General features: G+C 51.2%; 8 protein-coding genes across 8 annotated transcripts; 2 read left to right on the forward strand and 6 right to left on the reverse strand.

Annotated features, from left to right (window-relative positions):
- Window positions 1–427: 427 nt before the first annotated feature.
- A1O9_07815 (uncharacterized protein) lies at window positions 428–1,294 on the reverse strand (the record flags this gene model as incomplete). Its single annotated transcript, XM_013403370.1, has 1 exon — window positions 428–1,294. One exon carries the CDS (start codon window positions 1,292–1,294, stop codon window positions 428–430), a length of 867 nt encoding a protein of 288 aa, XP_013258824.1.
- A 451-nt stretch (window positions 1,295–1,745) lies between these two features.
- Window positions 1,746–4,157, reverse strand: A1O9_07816 (aconitate hydratase, mitochondrial; the record flags this gene model as incomplete). Its single annotated transcript, XM_013403371.1, has 1 exon — window positions 1,746–4,157. One exon carries the CDS (start codon window positions 4,155–4,157, stop codon window positions 1,746–1,748), a length of 2,412 nt encoding a protein of 803 aa, XP_013258825.1.
- Window positions 4,158–4,920: 763 nt separating this feature from the next.
- A1O9_07817 (uncharacterized protein) lies at window positions 4,921–6,405 on the forward strand (the record flags this gene model as incomplete). The annotated part of the gene is made up of 1 exon (XM_013403372.1): window positions 4,921–6,405. The coding sequence occupies one exon, from the start codon at window positions 4,921–4,923 to the stop codon at window positions 6,403–6,405; it is 1,485 nt and encodes a 494-aa protein (XP_013258826.1).
- A 285-nt stretch (window positions 6,406–6,690) lies between these two features.
- A1O9_07818 (uncharacterized protein) lies at window positions 6,691–7,797 on the reverse strand (the record flags this gene model as incomplete). The annotated part of the gene is made up of 1 exon (XM_013403373.1): window positions 6,691–7,797. One exon carries the CDS (start codon window positions 7,795–7,797, stop codon window positions 6,691–6,693), a length of 1,107 nt encoding a protein of 368 aa, XP_013258827.1.
- Window positions 7,798–8,048: 251 nt separating this feature from the next.
- A1O9_07819 (uncharacterized protein) lies at window positions 8,049–9,642 on the reverse strand (the record flags this gene model as incomplete). The annotated part of the gene is made up of 3 exons (XM_013403374.1): window positions 8,049–8,149; window positions 8,201–8,335; window positions 8,385–9,642. Coding segments are annotated over 3 exons (1,494 nt in total), but the record flags the coding sequence as incomplete, so codon positions are not given.
- Window positions 9,643–11,728: 2,086 nt separating this feature from the next.
- On the forward strand, window positions 11,729–14,467 carry A1O9_07820 (uncharacterized protein; the record flags this gene model as incomplete). Its single annotated transcript, XM_013403375.1, has 1 exon — window positions 11,729–14,467. One exon carries the CDS (start codon window positions 11,729–11,731, stop codon window positions 14,465–14,467), a length of 2,739 nt encoding a protein of 912 aa, XP_013258829.1.
- Window positions 14,468–15,319: 852 nt separating this feature from the next.
- On the reverse strand, window positions 15,320–16,510 carry A1O9_07821 (uncharacterized protein; the record flags this gene model as incomplete). Its single annotated transcript, XM_013403376.1, has 1 exon — window positions 15,320–16,510. One exon carries the CDS (start codon window positions 16,508–16,510, stop codon window positions 15,320–15,322), a length of 1,191 nt encoding a protein of 396 aa, XP_013258830.1.
- Window positions 16,511–18,557: 2,047 nt separating this feature from the next.
- Window positions 18,558–20,279, reverse strand: A1O9_07822 (uncharacterized protein; the record flags this gene model as incomplete). Its single annotated transcript, XM_013403377.1, has 5 exons — window positions 18,558–18,716; window positions 18,760–19,187; window positions 19,236–19,625; window positions 19,672–20,113; window positions 20,160–20,279. 5 exons carry the CDS (start codon window positions 20,277–20,279, stop codon window positions 18,558–18,560), a joined length of 1,539 nt encoding a protein of 512 aa, XP_013258831.1.
- Window positions 20,280–20,760: the final 481 nt, after the last annotated feature.

The raw sequence follows: 20,760 nt of genomic DNA on the forward strand, positions 1-20,760 counted from the left end.
AAAGACACGCAAATTTCAAGAGAAGTGACTCAGCACATCCAATCCACATCACAAAAAGAAGAGTTGACCGGAGACCAGCGTCCGACGCGCTGAGGGGGTGTAGTAACACGGATTTCTCCTTTCCTCATTGCAGAAGATTGGCTGGCCAAAGTAGTTATAAAAAGCTCGGATCCAGAACGCCGGGCCTGAATCCTTCCCGTTGCACGTGTGACGTCGAAACGGTTCGCCTAAACGGGCTCAACCTGCTCGTATCGAATGAAAAACAAAGCCCGGGAATCCTTCTCCATTTCTTCCTCCGCGAGCCGAAGCCGAATCCCGAAGGAACACTTAGTGGACGTGGGTGCTACCAAGGAGACCCTTGTCCCTCACTCAAACTCAGGCCAAACAAGGCATGCCTGAGGTGTGTTCTTTTGTCACTCCTGGGCTTTTACTGCTCCTTTCCAGTAACGATGAGATTCAACCACGCGCCCAAGCGGAATCCCGCACGCGCCAGCTGAATGCGAGCCACATCAAAGTGTGCAGCGTAATAACTTCCACTCAGATCTTCATTTTCCACCGCATCGACGCCTCCGTTCAAGACCTCGCTACACACGTAACCGTTGGCCTCACTGGCCCAAATCATGGCTGTCGCGAGTGTGTCGTTCAGGCCTGCTCCCTGGAGCCACGAATCGCTGTCCCAACCGTACTCTCCAGCCTTGATCGATGCCGTCAGGGTTTTGGCGAATGCCTCGGCGTCAGCCCCAGCCGCTAGTTGCTCGACTATTTCCGTATCCCAGATGTGGTGTAGATTGGTCTCGTCTCCATCGTAGGTTACATTGATGCCGTTCCCGCCTTCTTCTAGGCCCTCGTCGTGCAGTGGTTGGTGGAGGTCGCCAATGAAATGGATCAGGAACCTGACAGCATCCTTCTTGAGCGGCTCGCTCGTATTACCGTCCAATAAAATTGAGGTATAGTTGACAATGGCACTGACACTACAACCGGAATTGCCACAGTCTCGCTCATAGTCCACCGAGCATGTAGTAGGGGGGCTGTCATTGGCGTCAATATAGTGAAGAGATCTAGACCATCCACCAGCACTGGTGTAACGATAAGAGTCCGCCCAAGTTGACACGTTCGCCATGTAGTCGGCCGTATTAGAATCCAAGGCAGCCCGTATTGCCGTTTCTGTGGCGGAGGCAACGTATGATTGCGCTATCCAAGCGATCGTCTCGTGGCCGAGAGTACCCCAACCATAAGCGACCTTGCTCGAGGAGCCAGAAAGTAGGATTGCTGCTAGAATCACTCTGGTAAGCATCTTCTCTGCTAAGGTTGAGACTTGTGCACACCGCGAGGACAATATCAGAGACGGAGAGACGACGAAGTGGTCGCCCGATATATCTCAAAAGTACTGGATCCACGGCAGATCCATCCAAGCCTTTGCTCCGGGAGAATTTAAGCAAGAACCAAGCTTGGTTTCAAGAAGTATGGTCGTCCACTTCATCTTGACTTATCAGCTGAGCGCAACGAGCTTTCCCACGTCCCTCGATAAGTTGGTGTCGATCTTTGTGTGGCACAGACAAAGTGGCTGTGAGAACATTGGATAGATGTAAGAAGCCCCAATCTCCCGGGACGGGGCCTCCCAGCAACCAATCATCGCATCCATAAGTGCCAAGACTGAAACCCAAAGCCGAGCCTCATTTTAATCTTGACGCAGCCCAGCGAGGCTCTGCAAACACGTGCAGAGAAAATGATCGATCAGAGGCAGCTTAACCAGATTGGTGACGCTTTGCAAGAAGATTCAGTGCGCTTCCTGCCAGGATGAAAGCACATTGATCCTTGCTCAAAGTGTGTTTGACGGGAATAGTGAAACTTTCACCAGATTCTTTCCACACTTTCAGGTTGATCTCGCCCTTGCCGTGATTCTGCAGTACGTCCCAGAGACCCTCGGTGTCCACCTTATCATTCGCGTCCATGCGGTCGTAGTCTTGCTTGTTACCGAACGTCAATGGAACAACTCCTTGCTTCTTCAAATTGGTCTCATGGATACGCGCAAAGCTTTTGGCCAAAATCACCTGTCCTCCCAGATATCTGGGCTGTAATGCAGCGTGTTCTCTAGCAGATCCTTCACCGTAGTTATCTTCTGCAACTACCAACCAGTTCTGGCCTTGTGCCTTCCATTTCTTTGCAAGCTCAGGGATGGTGGATTTACTACCATCACTGTCATAAGCGACATTGGTTTCTCCTGTTGCTGCGTTGATGGCACCGATCAAGGTGTTCTCGGCGATGTTGGGCAAATGTCCCTTGTATTTCAACCACGGGCCGGCAGCCGAGATCGTGTCGGTCGTACATTGGCCTTTGACCTTGTATAGGACTTTCAATCTCTGGAGCTCACCCAAGGGGAATGCTTCGAATGGTTCCAGAATAGCCAAGCGGTCAGATTCAGGATCGACCACGACTTGAATATTCGAATCCGGCTCAGCAGACAAAGGCAGGAAGGCAGGATTACCCATTGCAAAACCAGAAGCCGGAAGTTGAGTACCCTTGGGAGGCTCAAACTTGAACTTCTCACCAGATGGTAATGGGATTTCATCGATCAAAGGGTTGAAAGAAGTGGAGCCACCATACGACATCGCCGTGACAATTTCCGGAGATGCCAAGAAGCTCATCGTACGAGGATTTCCATCATTTCTCCCAGGGAAATTTCGGTTGTATGAGCAGAGAATGGCATTTTCTTCGCCCTTTTTGATGCCATCGGTCCGTTTCCACTGCCCAATACAGGGTCCACAAGCATTTGCGAGAACAGTCCCACCGGCACTTGTGAAAGTTTGCAATGTCTTGCTCTCTTCTAGAGTGGCACGTATTTGTTCACTTCCAGGGGTAATGAAAAAGTCGGATTTTGGTTTCAGTCCAGCGGCCTGTGCCTGTTTCACGAGATCCTCAGCTCGTGTCATGTCTTCATAGGAGCTATTTGTGCAACTGCCAATCAGGCCCGCGGAGAAGGTATCGGGCCAGCTATTGGTCTTGACAGCTTCCTTGAATTTCGACAACGGGGTGGACAAATCCGGCGTAAAAGGCCCGTTGATATGAGGCTCGAGTGTGGATAGATTGATCGTTATTTCTTGATCGTACTGTGCTCCAGCATCGGCACGCAGGAAATTGTACTGCTCGGACCCATATGCAATTCCCTTGACCGCATCAATGATCGATTCTCTTCCAGTGGCTTGCAGATATGGAATATGATTCTCTGAGAACGGGAATATCGACGTCGTCGCTCCAACTTCCGCTCCCATATTGCAGGAAGTTGCCATGCCACTGCAGCTCAGGGTCTCGACGCCCGGACCATGGTACTCGATAATGGATCCAGTGCCGCCACGAACCGTGAGCAGACCGGCAAGGTGGAGGATCAAGTCTTTGGGAGACGCCCAGCCACTGAGTTTGCCCTCAAGCCGCACACCAAGGATTTTGGGTGCTTTCAATTCCCAGGGCGCGTCAACCAGAGCATCAACAGCATCGGCACCACCGACACCAATTGCAATGGCCCCCAAGCCACCAGCATTTGGTGTGTGGCTGTCAGTTCCAAGCATCATGAGACCTGGTGCAGCATAGTTCTCCAATACTGTCTGATGGATGATACCTGCGCCTGGTGGCCAGAATTCCATGCCATATTTCTTCCCCGCCGACTCAAGGAAGTCAAAAACCTCTTTATTGCCTGCTATCGAGTTGGGTAGATCCGTGTCCGCACCCTTCTCGCCCACAATCATATGGTCACAGTGTATGCTGGCAGGGACGGCAGTGGATGGGAGGTTGCAGGTCATGAACTGCAAGATAGCCATTTGAGCAGAAGCATCCTGCATGGCCACCCTGTCGGGCCTGAGCTTGAGGTTTGCAACTCCACGGATATTTTGCCCATTGTGGGTACCAGTCAGGAGCGATTCTTCCGCATTTTCAAGATGTGCGTAAAGGATTTTTTCGGCCAGAGTGAGTTTTCGGGATCCTAGAATACTTCTGACATTCTCAAAGTTTTTCAGAATCTTCTGGTACGGAGGGACCGCAGCCTTTCGTCGAGGGATAGTGGGTGCTGTAGCGTGGACTGCGTAGCTACGAGATCCAGCTACTCTGAGGTCCAGAGGGGTCGACCGGAGACGAAGGGCGGGTGCCCGTTGCAGTAGTGCAGACATGTTTGCACTGTGTGGTGAACTCGCAATCTTCGAAAGATCGGGAGAGTTGAAGCTCCATGTTCATTAGATTCATTGTGGCTCCTCGCCCAAGCGAATTCCCCAAATTATTTTTCACCGGAAGCGAGTTTGGCCGACCCGCCGACTTCGGGGTTGGCGCTCCAGCCATTCTGTTGTCCAGTCAGGGCCAGTCCATTAGGCATCATCATCAACAATCCATCTGTGCGCCTTGTATCTGACACAATGAGTAATTACTTGTACGCAAGGGTAAGGCAAAGGCAATTCCAAAGCAGCTTCAGTTATGGTCTTCAGCCTTTGGCTTCTTTGTGTTGTCAGAAACCACATCTGCAGAGTGGCCAAAGCACAGAGGATTCAAGACTCCGGATTTATTTCTGCCTGTGCACCAGATTCGTTATGGGTTGCCGTGTCCAAGTCACGGAGTTCAGCGATGTTCGTTCTCGATTGCCTTGCCTCGCGGAGCGGAGCCGAACTCTAACCCTCATAGGTCGATGAAGATACGAATACCCAAGACACGCCTTCCAAAGCATTGCCTGCGTCTTGTTGCTCGTGAACTACCGATCAGCCCAGGATATATAAATACGTGTACATTGGAACAGATGGGCTGTTCTCCTTGAGAACGCTGATTACAGACAAACCATCCTTGTACTGTACAATATTCATTAAGACCTGATGAAATATCTCTGAAGTACGCCTTTCAGTTATTTTTAGTTGTTCATAACCCAAGAACAGAGACTAAAAGCCAGCCATGGTCCTAAACGACTCGCAGAAAGAGCAGCCCTCCAGCGGCGGGGTGGAGAACATGGCAGAGAGCATTCTTGCTCCACTGGAAGACTCCCCACCAGCAGCACTATTCCATCGGTCGCTACTCCAACGACCCTACATGGTCGATTCAGCCAAAGGCATCTATCTCAATCTATCAGACGGACGAGTCGTGATGGACGCCTGCGGTGGTGCAGCGGTAGCATGCATCGGGCACGGCAACGAGGAAGTGATGGCCGCGGTGCAGCGCCAGATGAGCACCGGCGTGAGCTACCTCCACTCCCTGACATACACGACAGACGCCGCGGAGAAGCTGGCGAGTCATCTGATCGACGGACCACATGGCGGCCGGCGGTTTGGCCTCGACCGTGCGTATTTCGTCGGCAGCGGCAGCGAGGCCATGGACGCGGCCCTGAAGCTCGCGAGACAATATTTCTTCGAGCTGGGCCGGCTCGACAGGACTAACTTCGTCGCCCGTAAACAGGGCTATCATGGTACGACTATCGGGGCCATGAATATAAGTAGCAATTTGCCTAGAAAGGTGCAGTATACCTGCTTCCAGTCCAATAATTGCAGCTGGGTGAGCCCCGCGTACCAGTATCAGTATTCGAGGTGGCAGGACGGAGAGACCGAGGATCAGTTTGCCGAGAGGCTTGTCGAGGAGTTGGATCAGCATTTTCAGAAACTCGGTCCGGAGAGTATTGTTGCCTTTGTCGCTGAGCCGGTTGTCGGAGCCACCAGTGCATGCACTCCTGCTCCGAGGGGATATTTCAAGGGGGTCAGGAAAGTGTGTGATAAGTATTCTATCCTCTTGATTCTGGATGAAGTCATGAGTGGCATGGGTCGAACAGGGACCTACTTTGCCTTTGAACAGGAAGACATTGTTCCCGATATCATGACCATCGGTAAGGGCCTGGGAGGCGGCTATTCCCCCATCGCGGGTGTGCTGGCTCACAAGAAGGTCATCGACGTCTTGAAGAAGGGCACGAGCAGTTTCAACCACGGACACACCTACCAAGCGCACCCCGTGGCATGTGCGTCGACTCTCGCTGTTCAAAGGATATTAAGCCGAGATGGCCTCATTGAGAATTGCGCCCGAATGGGCGTGATCCTGCACCGCCTTCTCGTTGAGACATTCGCGTCAACCAAGTATGTGGGTGACATCCGAGGCAAAGGTCTGTTCTGGAGTCTAGAATTCGTCCAAGACAAAGCTACGAGAAAGTCATTCTCACCAACCGTGCGCTTTGGAGCCAGGTTCCAAACGACAGCCTTTGAGTTAGGTGTAGCAGTTTATCCTGGAGCCGGCACTGTGGATGGCACCAACGGCGATCATGCGATTGTATCACCCCCATATAATGTCACCGAGGAAGAGTTGAAGAAAATTACAGGCATTCTTAAGCACGCTTATGATACGCTGGAAAAGGAGATGGATGGCCAAGACAACACTCCTAAACCCACCCCATCTTGGTGACAATGACGTTATTCTAGTACGATACCACAAGATTCTAAATTATGAACAGAAGTTGAAAGTATCTCATGTTTCAATGGCGGTTCATAACATGTCGTGGTGGTAGAAGCCTTGCCTGCAGCGGCGAACAGATGGAGACAATGGGAAGAGGGATTTTACCCATAACTGAATTTATTGTGATTCACAATGGTATGTTTCTACCTCGCAAGGTTGTTCCCTACCGTGTTATATTTCCTGAAAAAGGCGCAAAGCTCCCCAAAGATACAAGAGGCCGGTTAAAACACCTGATCAAGTACCTGAAACAGATTTCCACCCATCCAAAAATGACAAGACATTCTTTCCCAAATGCTCTATCACATAACCTCCTTCCAGCAGGATCAAGGCCGGGATATCTCGCAGAGACTCCCTTGTTCTCCTTGCAATCGTTGCATAGTCCTCAGTATGAATCTGGAATGAGCCCAAAGGGTCACTGTGAAATGTATCGAAGCCGAGGCTTACCACCAGGAACTCTGGGCCATACGCGACCAATCGTGTGAGACAATATTCAAGCTTCTCAAGATACTCCTCGATCGGACTTCCAACCTTCAGTGGAAGGTTGACATTGAAGCCCGCGCCTTCGCCGATACCAACTTCATTTTCTGCTCCTGTGTAGTAAGGATACTCATCTTCTCCATGAATGCTCGCGTAGAAGACCTTGGGATCAGCATAGAATATTTCCTGAGTTCCATTCCCATGGTGGAAGTCAACATCTAGTATGCCGATCCTTGAGCCAGGATATTTTGATCGCCAAGTGCTGACTGCAAGCGCTGCGTTGTTGATGTAGCAATAACCTCCGACCCTTTGGCCATCGCAATGATGTCCTGGTGGTCGGCACAGTGCAAAAACAGTATCGGGCTCGGAGGTTTGACTGGCTGAAAGGCCGGTCAGCATATCGGCGCCTTCCCAGGCAAGATTAGCCGATGCGACAATGGCTTGATAGCTTTCCGACATGATTCCAGAACTCATATCGAAAGCATAGTATCCTGCCCGGGCGAACAGATCTTTTGGGACCCGCGGTGGGTCTCTTGTCGAGTTTGGAAAAGGGAAACATTCTGGGAGAACGTGGCCATCAGCCTCGATCAGGCCAGCTGACAGCCATTCATCATACACCGTGCGTAAATGCTGCAAATATGCTTCATCATGGGTATTTGACGTAATTTCGATCAGCCGATTTGTCCAGGTCTTATCCTCGATTGCACTCGATTGCACCAAACGAAGTTCATAGCTTGAGAGGCGTAAGGTCTTTAGTATCGCCTCCAGCCGTGCAGGGGACTCCAGAGCAGGGATTAATTTCGAACCAAGGAGTTCAACGGTCTGGTGCAGGAGACAGTCAGAGTCGTAAAGGATCACCAACATCTTCATAGGGATTTTTAGATGCTCGGCTGACGAAGGACATGATAGGTGTCAGTGATGGTGCCCAGGAAAGGAAGCCTCGGCCGCCTCTGCCAACAAATTGAAGCTGTGCTGATATTGGGGTGACTTTTAAAGTGACTCCAATTGTGCGCGGTTCATAGGGCCGTGCCGCTAATTAGCGTGAGCGTGCAAGGCCACGTGACACCTTAGAGGAGGGTGTGAGAGTCCATGTAAATGTTGTCTTCACTGGATCCCAAGGGCTGATGGTACAGGTTCCCGTAGTTCGAGGGTTGGAGTGGAAGTGACGAGTGGTGAGGATGCGCTTCTGGTGGAATGCTGGGCTGTATTTGCGATGCTATATACACAGTCAATCATCAATCCAGCGGCAGTACGAGAGTATACTCACCAGCAAGCATAGTCTCGAGAATTTTGTTCCTTTCCCGTAAGTTGCTACAAGTCCGCCGCATGTCTTGAACTGCCCGCTGCTGTGACTTCGTGAAGTTGTCCAACACAATAGCCAATCGATCGGTAAAAAATTGGGCTACCACGATCTCGTCAGTATAGTTCGATAATTGGATCACTCTACTTACCTTCTGCGCTTAATTTGTGTTCAAGTCCGGTACCGTCTCCCATTATAGCAACGTCTCGCATGTTTCTGATGAGTTCTTCCACCAATGGACCAACATCGTTCTGCAGCGGTCCGGTAAAATTGATACCGAATACTGATGCGTTCGTGCCGGAAAACCCTCCTGACACAGGTGGAATCGGGTTAAAATTGTCCTCGTTAATGTTAAGCTGTGACGGTACAGAGTCGACATCAACAACATCGAACTGAAAGTTAATCGAGTTAAAGTCTGTCTCATCGACGACTGTTGAAACTTGTGTATGTTGTAAGTTCTGGTCGTACAATTGCTGTTCAGACATCGAATTGTTACTGAGCACGTTCGGATTTATTCCAATACTATCCCTTGAAACGCCAAAGTCATATTGTGCATTCGAAAGTGCTGTTGAGCCACCCATCTGAAAGCCGAGTGGAGGCTCGGCTTCATTCAGGTAGGATCCATTTGGATTCCGTACAGTCCGATCCATGGAGGTCTGAGATAACAAATTAGGAGGAAATTGTTGCATGTGAGCGCGGCTTTCAGAGGAATTCCATTGGTTTGTTGATGAAGGGACCTGTGGACCATTCCATTTTCTATTGTCGACCGTGAATAGCCCGTCGTGACCGGCAGTTCTATCGAGGTCAGGCGCTTTTTGTCCCTGAGTATAATTCAACTGCATCAGATGTTCTGGATGTGGTCCGGTCGCTGTAATGGTAGGAATGTATCCAACACTGGTTTGAGGCTGTAATAATGGAGGGCTCGCAAAGTTCGGATTGAAGGGTTGTTCATCAAAGGTGGATTGCCCAGCCTCTTGAAATTCGTCCCCTAAGTCAGGCCGCGAAGAGTTGGTGAAAGAGTTAGACCTCGTTCTTGACCTCGAACGACTCACTTCTCGACGGGCAAATCGGCGAAGATTTCTATCCTCACGAGGATGGAGGCTGTTGTTGCTCTGCGCGCGAGGCCGTCGTCCAGGTTTACTGACATCGAGGACTGTTTTGCCCGTTTGGGCGATCTGATGCATTCTCTCTTCGCGAGTGGAGTATTTTTGAAAGCCCCATTGTTTGATTCTGCGTTCCCACTGTCGTGGAGTTGCGTCGAAGCCGAAGACGTTCTTCATGAACAGTGCTGCTTCCTTGCGAGTCATGTTGTTGTCCATGTAACATCTTCGAAAGTTCTCCTTGTGCGCTTCCCATTCGGTCTCATCGTGATGATGATCATTACCTTGCGACTCGTCCTCAGAAGCCATTCCGGTACTCGTTAAGGGCGAGCACGTCGGTGGCTTTTGGGGAGCAAACTCAAGGCCTCTCAGCCTGATCTGATGAATCAAGGAGTTGAACCTTCCACGCCAATGGGTGATCAGGGATTTCTCAGATGCTAACAATGAATAATGGTTTCAATGAGATTGTCAAAAGGGAAAAGATCTTTCATGCTGCACGACGTAGGACATTTAGATGTTCATCGTCGATGCTCAGCCGAAGCTGGGCGCTAATTGAAGCTGTGCGTGACTGTTTCTAGGCTCGAACGGTCTAACTACTCATACACAAGTGACCAGGGCCTCGCGGATTCCCGTGGCCCGTGTTAGTCGGCCCCAATGGAAGGCAGGGCCGTGGGGCTTTGCGGCTGACCAGTGGTGGGGATAAACTTCCCAGCTCTGTACCCGTAAAGGTTGGGTGGCTTTTAAATCCCCTCGACTTGTTTCTTCTGAGCACCCAACAGGATTCGTCGCCGCATGCCTGTCCACAAGCCTTCCTCGACTCTGGAATGGTAGTTTTCTGGCAATCGACTGCGCCGCGAGCGATGCACCGACACCTGAACAGCTTCCAGTGTCCACAGGCCGTGACCCCTGAGTCATCAGCCAACCGTCCCCATCAGCTTCCGCATCATATATTTTCCGATCCGTCCTGTTCACTACCCAAATCACATCCTCGTCCCAAATCCAAGCCTCGTTTCTATCTCCTTTACGATTAACTTGAGAGACGCTAGGGCAACTTCTGCCTGGCTCACAGCTCTCTTGAGGTGATGTCTCTGCATGACCAAATGCGACTTTGGGCTATGTTGTCAAACTCCCTCTGCGCTTTGTCCAGGGTCTTTATGTCCTGTAAATGAAGCCCAAATTGGCCAAATCACCCATCACCTGGATTTTGTGTTCTGCTTTCCCATGCAATTCTGGAAAGCAAACTGTGCTCGTTGATACAATGTGCGCGATTTTTTCGCTGGTGATTTGGCCGATTGTGATAGAGGACGAGGATACTTAATCCCAGGACTCGCCACTGCCTAGCTGAAATGCCATTGACTGTCGGGGAGAGCGATCCTACTAAATTGCGTAGAGAATTGACTCCATTCTTCAGGCATTCATATCAGAGCTCCTAGTATGCGACAGGGTTTCGGTCTCGTGACTCCGTTCACGGCTTTGTTCAACTACGTTCTTATTGCTGCTCGCTGGTTCGTGCGCGGCTTCTTTGAATGCCTGGAGACCAGTGGCAGGCTATGCATCAGCCTCGTTCAATGTGAGTAGACTTTGATCCCTCCGAGTTGATGGCACATCTGACCTCAACAGCATTGCGGAGCCCTAGCGAAAATCCCTCCCCGCCACCCCACCCACCGCATGTCGACCAAGAAAGCAATACTTCTACCGCAGAAGAGTCCGACTCAAGTACTACCACAAACCGCTCCGATCGATCAACACCTTCGAGAAGACCGCCCGAATCTCCTCCCCCTGCACAGATCGTGCCTGATCCTGGGGAGGACCTGCAGCACCTGGGCGGCAGCTTTTCCGATGACAGTTATATTTAGCCAACCATAGCAAAAGGAATATTGATGAAAGATCTGGCAGGAAAATGCGGAGTTGATTCAAGCGAACCGGAATAGGACTGCATCACCGGGTGGGGGCTTTGGCAAGGCGTTTATGCGATATCTTCCGGCAAAGTTCATGTCACAGCACTATGCGAACCTAGCCTTGGAGTTTACCCGGGTTTTAATTGGGCTATCCTAGTCACCTGGGATTTTTTTTCTCGTTTTTGGCGTCCAGAAACGTACCTAGATAGCGGATGGATCACGTGCTCTCGTGTCAAGGTTCGAGTCATGCACCGCACCACTATCCCCACTTCAAGTGCCAAGCACTGACTCAATGCGCCTTTGTTTACGGCCTTCATCCAGAGTCTTGACGATTTGAACTTGAGCCACCGTATGTATGAGGCACAAGTGAACAGCAACACCTGTGCAAAGACCCCACAAGCGCCTTAACTATGCTCTATCAATGTTAAATGCTCTTTCATTGACTCAAATTGGCTGTCGTCAGATCCCGCCAATGGGCAGCCGCTGGCATTCCCACCATGGCGACAATCGTCTTCCTCTCTTCGTCGCCACCCAGATTATTTGCACATTCACCAACCCCTGCTGACAGTTCTCCCTCATTGCCCTCGCCCGGCGCAGTCCTTCGTGAACCTTGCATAGGTTCTTTACGGTTCAAGTCAGCGGATAGAACAAGAGATGGAGTCTCCGGTGTGTTCAGCAATGGCCGTTCAATGCTGAATCCCAAGCCCGGTGCAGAAAACATACTGGTGGGCTCGCTGGGGCGGACGAAGTTCAAACAACCTGGATATCGGTCTCAAGAAGAGCCACTGCAAAATGCCGAAAACGAACGCCGCGACGAAGGACATCATGATCTGCCGTCACATTCACCATCCAGAAGTGCCGATCGTCTACTTTTCGTATATGGTGAAGCGACTAGAGCGGGATCCTTGTCACCAGAATACAATCCATCCAGTCTTCAAGCCAAGACTGTGCCTGAACGTGATTCAATCCTCGTGGAGAGCCTTCGCCCCGAGGTGAACTCGGAATCTGGTTATAGGGAAAAAGCATTGCCCAGGAAATTGGACTGGACTCCGACCAAGTCCGCTGGTGTGCCACTTGAAGTGGCTGAGACTGAAAATTCTGCCTTTGCGCATGCCCTGATGCAAAGTTACACATTTGAGGGCCCTGTCAAAGACTCCATATCTGAAGGACAAAATATCAATGGTATACCACTGAAACGACGCCGCATTGATATGTTGCACACCTCAGCGTTGCAAACCAAAATATCTCTGCCAGTCACAAAAGGTCGAAACACGGCAAAGCAAGAAAAGACGTTGTCGATGAAGAAGACTAAGCCTTCTGTGAAGAAAGCTCTTACCATCACACATTTAGCAACTACAAACTATGGCGAAGAACACCTCAATCAGGGCAAGCCTGCATCAATGTTGGAGTTCTTGACTGCCACGCAAGTTCGTCCTGCTGAAGTATGCTCGGTGGAAGAAGGCAGCAGTAAGAAGGTGAGGCCAAAACCCGGCACGAAGAAGAGCCGAGTCTCCAAAAAAGCTCCATCGAAAAGTCGGCTGGTGTCTCCAGCGTCAGCGATGAAGTCATTGAATGACCAGAGTATGATATTTGGGTCTGCAAGTCAACTTGCTCGCGAGGAATCCCCATCCCTCATTCGTGATACTCTTAAGCCCACGAAACAATCTGAATTGTTCCTCTCGTCTGACAATATTTCACCCCAGAGGACACAATTGACATCAATTGAGGCAAGCTCCCAGGAACTGTGTAAGGGTACCAGTCGCTATGTCAAACGAAGAAATTTATGGGCCGCGGCCGGTAGAGATCCGGACAACGCCCTTCTCCATGTTGACACGATAGATCTCAGCGACTCACCCGCAATCCGTTTTGCTTTTGCTGGGAAGGATGTCCTTCTTCAGCCGGCATCTGTAACTGACAAGAAGCATGGACCTGTCTTAACAGGAGAGAACCGTATGCACAGAACACCTTTGGCTCACAAGGGAAATCTTCTCGTTGATATCGATGATATCACTGCACCTGCATTCAAGCACCTCAAATCGCCAATTCAGCTACAGACAAGGGCTTATCATACGTCAGCTTCGTTGGGAGCATCAAGGAAATCTCCTACTCCTGTAGCTGAGGATCTGATGGAACCTGCCGCTAAAAAGGCACTACGGCCAAAGTCTACAGCTGCTCCAACGAAGCCTTCCTTCATGGGTTTGTCAGATCACGACCTACAACGTCAGATATCCGCCTATGGCTTCAAGCCAATTAAGAAACGTGAGAAAATGATTGAACTCCTTGAAATGTGCTGGGAAGATAAATATGGTCCCGACATTGGGAAAGACTCAAACCCCAAACCAGCTGGAAAGGAAACAGCTGATGCCATGACTCATGCAGACTTCCTTAGTAAAGTCCATGATGTCTCCACTCGACCTGTGCCTAAAGTCAAGAAACCGAGGGCAAAGCGGAAATCTGAGAATGATCCATCCACAACCCCGAAAGAGCCAAAGAGGAGAAAGAACGCCGAGCCTAAAGTAAAGGCCCCCAAAGAGAAGGCGCCAAAGAAGCCTGCCGCCGCAAAACGAAAGAGCAAGACTTCCGAATCATCCGAAGAAATCGTTCATGATGTCGATGATATTGAAAACGTTGGGCATCATGAATCCAAGCCTGCGACAGAGGCTGTCACAAAAGAAGTCAAAGCAGCCAAGCCAAAGAAGTCCTCTAAGCTAGCTATGCCTCTGCCTACGCTCACACCCGATGTTCCCTCGTCACCAACCTTTGAAACTCGCAAAGAAGACGAAGACATAAATCCAGACGGTCTCACGCTCAAGGTCTCCGGGACGCAACCAACAATCCTCTCACCCATCCAGACTCCTCTCCTCCCAGACCTCCAATCTCAAATCCGCACTGCGATCATGTTCAAGAATCCTCCTCCTTCAAGCCACAAGCAATTTTCGGATCCCGCCTCGAAGTCCTCCGGGTCAAAAGCAGCTTCCTCCAACCACAGCAAAGCTCCGACTGGTTTGGCCATAACGCCTACCTGGCGCGAGAAGATCCTCATGTACGATCCAATAGTGCTAGAAGACCTGACAGCGTGGCTCAATACAGACGGTTTCCGCTCCATCAAGGAAGACCGCCAGGTCACTGCTCTTGACGTCCGTGACTGGTGTGAGGCCAACGGTGTCTGCTGCTATGGCGTTGGGGGTGGCTGGCGAGGCAATGGGAGGAAGAAGCAGGCCCCTGAGAGTGGCTAGTCTATGTTGGGAGACGTGGATATGCATAGGATTTGTAGGTCCCTGATGATGATGTTGACCCTCTGGCTATTCGGAAGCTCAATTTGGACGCGCGGGCGGGGCTCCATGCTCCCATGCTAATTACATTAACTCTGGAAAGTAACGATTACAAGATGAAAAGTCCTCGTTCTTACTTTTCGAGAGTCCTAGAATAGATGCAACAACCCCCTTGAGGCAATAAGACCTGGCCAGCCCTAACCTAACTACTGGACTGTATCCCCGTGGTTAGAGGACTGCATCGCAAAGAAAACCAAACACAAAGTCCACCGTTGAGGGCAACATAATGTATTAGGTAGTCCGGAATCTAGTTAGATGTTTACCAAACCCAGTTACCACCTCCGTTCCATCGCTTAGTGGATCTCTGTATTATGGATGACTCCTCTGCACGCTGTACGCTCAGGCGGCAGGCATCCCTGGGGACCTAGCCTCCTCATCCTCCATATCTACACACAGCCGGTACAGTCCTCCTAGCAGCTTTGCAGTAACCGTGGCACGGAGGGAGACTGAAACCCCGCCACCCAAGTCCTCGGGACGGATTATGTATAAGAACCATACCGAGGAACTTCGTGCATCACTATGTTGGTTCTTATACCTCCCTTCCTCGCTTTCACACACGCTCTCTACTTCCCCATCACTCCGTTCCCACTCCCACCAAGTGTTGGTCCCCTGCTTTCTTCCAGGTCGCACGTTCTCTGTTCCTTATTGTCCTTGTGATGAAAGCCGCTCCTCTATCCCGCTCGCCGCTGCCTCCCAGCCTCACCAGCCTCACCAGCCTCACCACCATCTCTTTCAAGCACCTGGTGTGTCTCGCACCTAGAAGAACTTACCCTTGATCTGGACGTCGCTCCTCTCAACACCTTCCGGATCGGTATAGACGTCCCTCACCGCCTCCTCCGAAGGGCGGCCAGTATAGAAGCTAGCTGACGGAGCGGCAGGCTTGTCTAGCGCCGTGAAGGGCTCGCGCCTCATGCGGGCGAGGAACCACTGGACACCCAACCGGCCGGCAAACGCGGCCGCAGCCCAAAGCAGGCCACCGACGGGCGCAGCGACAAAAGCGCCAAAGGCACTCCAGTCGTTCGCATAGAGGCCCTGTTCGAGCAGCAGGAGCGAGCCGGCGGACGAGACGTCGCCATCGTAGTAGACGAGGCCGAACAGGAAGACGGTGAAGAGGCCGCCGAGGCCGCCGACGACGACCTCGAAGCCGCGCCAGGCGTAGGCGCGGTCGTTGAGCCCGATGACCAGGACAGGGATGGAGCTCGCGGAGATCAGGTCGCTGATCAGGTAGATCTGCAGCACACTCGGGCTCTTGAGGGCCACGACCACGACGGGGAATATCAGGAGCACGACGGCCGCGCGGATGTACCAGAAGTTGAGGCGGTTGCGGAAGATGTCGTTCGAGCCGGTGGAGACCATTGCGGACTGGAATGAGTCGAATGCTGCCGTCGAAAGGCACACTACCATTACCAGGACGATGCCGACAACCCACGCTGGAAGCTGTTCCAGGAGGAGGAAGAGCGCGATCGAAGACTGCTCCGGCGGGTCGCCCAGTGCGCCGGACCATCCTGCCAGGAGGCCCGAAACACCGACCAGAGTCAGGATGACGGCTACGGCGCCGGTGGCGAGGCCGACCCCGACGTAGAGGTCTTTGTCAGTCTTTGCGGCGAACGTTCGCATCCAGAAACCCGAGAGGAAGAAGTCGTTGGTCAAGATCGCCACGGGGAGGATATAAATGAGTTGCCAGCCGAGCAAGCTGGCGTTGAGATAGCCGCTCTTGTCGATCAGATCGCGCTGGACCTCGGTCTTGACCCCCACCGTGATGCAGCCAATGATGATTAAACCAACAACCATGGCTCCTTGAATATTGTCCGTGATGAAGCTTACTTTGAATCCGCCGAGGGATGTGTAGATGGTGGTCACCGCGCACTGAACGATGACTGGCGGCAGCCCGTTGAGCCCTGTCAGCGAATTGACGATCTGCTGTAGAGCCGAGAGTTCCGCCACCATGTACAGGAAAATCGTAATCAAACTAGAATTTATTCACAAGCGAATGTCAGGTCAGGTTGAACGGGACCGAGGAAAAGAGGCATGTCCACGTACGTCAAGGCAGAAAGATATAGGGCGGTGAAAGTACCATATCGTTGTCTCGTCCACTCAGTCAGGACGAATCCTTCAGGACATTTCCTGCGGATCTTCGGACCAAGGTAGGCAAAGACCAGTAGTGGCAGTGCAGAAGACAATGCATAGACGACGAGGCCCTGCACGCCTGCGATGGTCGCAATCTGCGGGTAGGTGAAGAGAATACCGGATCCTAGAGCTATACATCGGTAAAAGAGAAATGACTGTCAGTACGCTCATTCGATGGAAGCGCGAATGAGTGGATTGGAAAGCGGGGAGGTTGAGTGGGCAGTCGAAAACAAAAGGGAAAGGGACAGAAGTGGCAGCACGTTTCCCACGCAAGCATTAACTTGATCGAGTCTTAACGGTACAATCTCAGCATCTATGCGGTGGACTCTAGCATTTGAGCCACGGAAAACAATCTGAGTTCATCTCTGAGTTGTCGAGGACTGTCTTGCGGCCCTTGAAGAAACAGTTGGATGAACACGAAGTCACCGGGTTCGAATGCATAGAGTACGTGGATCTTAATCTTCCCGCATAGAGCGCCCGTAGTGCTGCACATTGACCCTTTCTTGCGCTCCTCAGCCTGAAGCACCTCCAAAAGGAGAAGATGCCGCCGCCTCGGAAGCAAGCGGCACCTTTCACCGGCGAGAGGCGATCTTCAAACCGAGGGAGCCCAAGAAAGGCCAATGTCGTTGATGCGAGCGTACGAACCTCAGATAGCGATGAGCAGAAGCGTCATCGGGCAAATCAGTAGTTGATCATCATGCGATGATGTCAATTTCTCGATCTCGAAACTCGGAGTCTTTGCTGTTGCTATTTTTCGCGTGCCCCGGCTCCCCGGCTACTTGCTTCATGCCACAGCTGCCCTTCGAGTGCACTCACCCGAGGCGATGAAGTTGAGGGCCAATGGAATGCCTACAGAAAGTGGTTAGAACGATCTTTTTGTTAACATCTTTCCAAAAGGAGAGAGTCGGAAGCATGCGAAAATAGATGTTTTGATATTAACACCCATGTCCAGATGAGATGCTGACCCTTCTGTGTTCGCAAGCTCGCAAGGTATTCGCCCTTGGATTGATGGCGCAGCCTCCATGCGATGAAGAGACCGGCCAACCTAGAGCGGATTTCAGTCAGATATGGAAGCCCTGTAGGAAGAGCAGGGCATATTCATCGCACAGGAATACTGCATAGGTCGTATAGAGAATGCCGTTAGAGGCAGGTTGCGATGGTTGACCCATAGCTTCTGCGAGGGATACCTAGGTCCTTGGGTCTTTGACTGGGAGACTGGTTATTGGAAATATGGAGAATTGGGACTGAGAGAGTGAATGTCGAAGACGGACGAAAACAATCTTGTACCGGCGGTCGTGAAGCAAGATTCGCCAGAAGAGAAAGGAAGAAAAAAAATGTCGCAATGAGAGCTTCGGCCAATGTGGGGTTGGTTCAGGATCTCCAGATCGGGAGGGAAGTGGCCCATCGAGTCATCGTCCGTTCGCGAACTCTGCGCCGAACGATTGTACGAGAATCTCAATCACGTGGGGGGCTTTGACGTTGGGGGTGCCAGTGGCGGAATCACCACGGCCTTCCGAATTGAAAGGATTGGATTTTCTTTGGTTTGTCATGTAGCCTGCTATCTTGCTGGACAACTGGGTAACAGCAAGCCCCAATTTCATGTGTCATTCTCCATGAACAGTGCTGGAAACGTCATCAGTTCGAACAAGACCTCCCCATCTGGCAATGATCTAGATAGCTATTCAAGCTAAACCTAGCTGCTGGCCCATTCGTGCTCGACCCCTTGGACATGTTGTCAAACTCGACAAGGCACCATCCATTCCATGCGCGCAGTTCTCTAGACTGTCTTCTCGGTCATCCGCCCACTACTGAGGTGCAGCTCTGTCTGTGCGATTACAACATTGAAACTTCAGTACCGTCTCTTTTTCTAGACCCGACCGCAGTGAAAGCCAGATGCCTTCGCACATGGATCCTCCACAAATTCGAACCTGCATGATTCCCAGTCGACATCTCGTACAAGGTGCGCTTTGAACTTCACGGCATCTGGAATATTGGTGAAGCGGAAGAAAATCGTGCGGACCTGTCTCTGTTAGCTGACTACTGTACTGGAAGAACCTGTGCAACCTTACCAAATTGCTATAGGTATCTGTGATAGCTTCGATTTGACGGGTGTTGGACTTGCCGGTGGCAATCTTGTGTAAAGCCACAACTCCCCAATCATCCTCTGCGCCGCTGACCTTGAGGACACGGGTAGCTCCACATTCGAGGTATGCATTCATAGCACTGCTCATGACATCAACCCGCTTTTGCTTGTCCACAAGGACGTTGTATTTCTTGCCCTTGTGTCGAAGTTCGAATCCATTGGGGTACTTTGAATAGTATTGTTTGAAGGCTTCTGGGCTTGTAAAGGTAACATACGCAGTTGTGGTTCCAGTCTCGGTATCGCCTGGCAACAGTCTCATCGTCTCGATAGTACCACCATGAATGAGAGATTGGACGAGCGTCAGGTCTGCAGTGCCAGGAAGACCCACGAGGAGGACAGTGCGGATATGAGATCCTGTGAGATTCAGCAAATGTTGTCAGCAGGATGACAAACAGTACTTACTTGGTTGGTTTCTTGCTGCAGGAGTACCCCATGATTTGAAGTGCGCAGGATGCTGACGATCTCCCTCACTTTGACTGTCAGGCCCAACATCACTCTCCTCAGTATCTGTGCTAGTCGTGACCACAATAGTAGGGGACTGCACTATTTTAGAGGGTTCACTAGGGACCTTGACTCCAGTACTGTGATCTTCTTGTCGAGAATGGGGACGCTCGGGACTTGGGGATTCACCGTCAGATGCATTGCCATCAACACTCGAGTTTTCCCGATCAGCTTGACTAGAGGAGGTGTCATTAACAAGCTGCACTCCTCCAAGTGCGTTGGGTTGCACTGATTCGTCGAAGGTTGGGAAGGCCTCGGTTTCCGGGGACTGTGAGTGTGATGCCTGATCTTCTGAGCAGATTTAGTTACAAGCCAATGCCAGACGACTCCTGCTCACCGGTAGTGAGTGCCATCCCGACCGTATTAGCACATTTTCCTTGAACCAGTTCACCTTGGTTGGCTTTGCGAAAACTGGCAACGACGTTATCCATCCAACCTTTCGTGTTCTTTGCCATTTCAGCCTGTCTAGCGAGCAGAGCTTTCTGAGTTGATGTCCAAGCACGGTGGCCCTCGCCATGATTTCCAGTGATTTGAGCATCATAATCTTTCTGGACACTTGATGCCATAGCTGTCTCGGGGTTCTGCTCACGGTGAGATTGGCCTTCGTCACCGTTGATGATCTCTCCCAATGCCTTGCCAATCATATCTGGGGTACTGACAGGCGGAGTACTCATTGCTGCAACTGACTCTGACTGAGGAATCGAAGAGGGACCAAGGTCACTTAGATTAACTGCGGTATCGGCCAGCGTAACGTTACCGGGTGCAGTTGAATCCTGGCACTGGTTAACAATGGAGTATTGAAGATGGTGGGTGTGTGATGCAGACCTGGACATTGTAAGCAGACGATGGACCAATGATTCGTTCTTCAGGTTCGCCGTTGATGATAGCCAGAAACCGCGCCATGTGAGCAGGGTCATCAGTATCATTTTGCTTGGTGCGCGCCATTACGGACACGATGAGCCCTGAATCAAACTTGAAACAAAGACACACCAACGAAGATTTGGAGCCTGTCGTGAGGGTGGTAAATCTGAGGGATGGCAACGACGGGAGGCAACGCGCGACAAGCGCCAAGAGGAGTCTGTGATGGAAAGTGAAGGGTCTGTGAGGGAAAAGTGAAGGAAGGGGGTACGGCGGGAACCTGGAGAGAGCATGATGGCACCAACACGCGAGTGAGGAAGAGGGTGATGCACGACATAAACGAACAGTGACAGTCAAGATGCAATAACTAATTGTCCAGGTCAGCGATTCGAAGATCTGATGCGACAGTAGCTGGACTGGTCAATCGTCTATCTTCCTCTTTCATTTGGTCAAATTCTGCTCGAATTCTTCAGATTGAGCAACGCCAGACTGGTGGCACTCCCAAAATTCTTTTTTTATACAGGAAATTCAAGCCTGATGTGGCTTACCAGATCACGGGTCCATACCT

The sequence above is a fragment of the Exophiala aquamarina genome, assembly GCF_000709125.1.
Source record: "Exophiala aquamarina CBS 119918 chromosome Unknown aczIA-supercont1.6, whole genome shotgun sequence".
In the NCBI taxonomy this organism is placed as follows: domain Eukaryota; kingdom Fungi; phylum Ascomycota; class Eurotiomycetes; order Chaetothyriales; family Herpotrichiellaceae; genus Exophiala; species Exophiala aquamarina.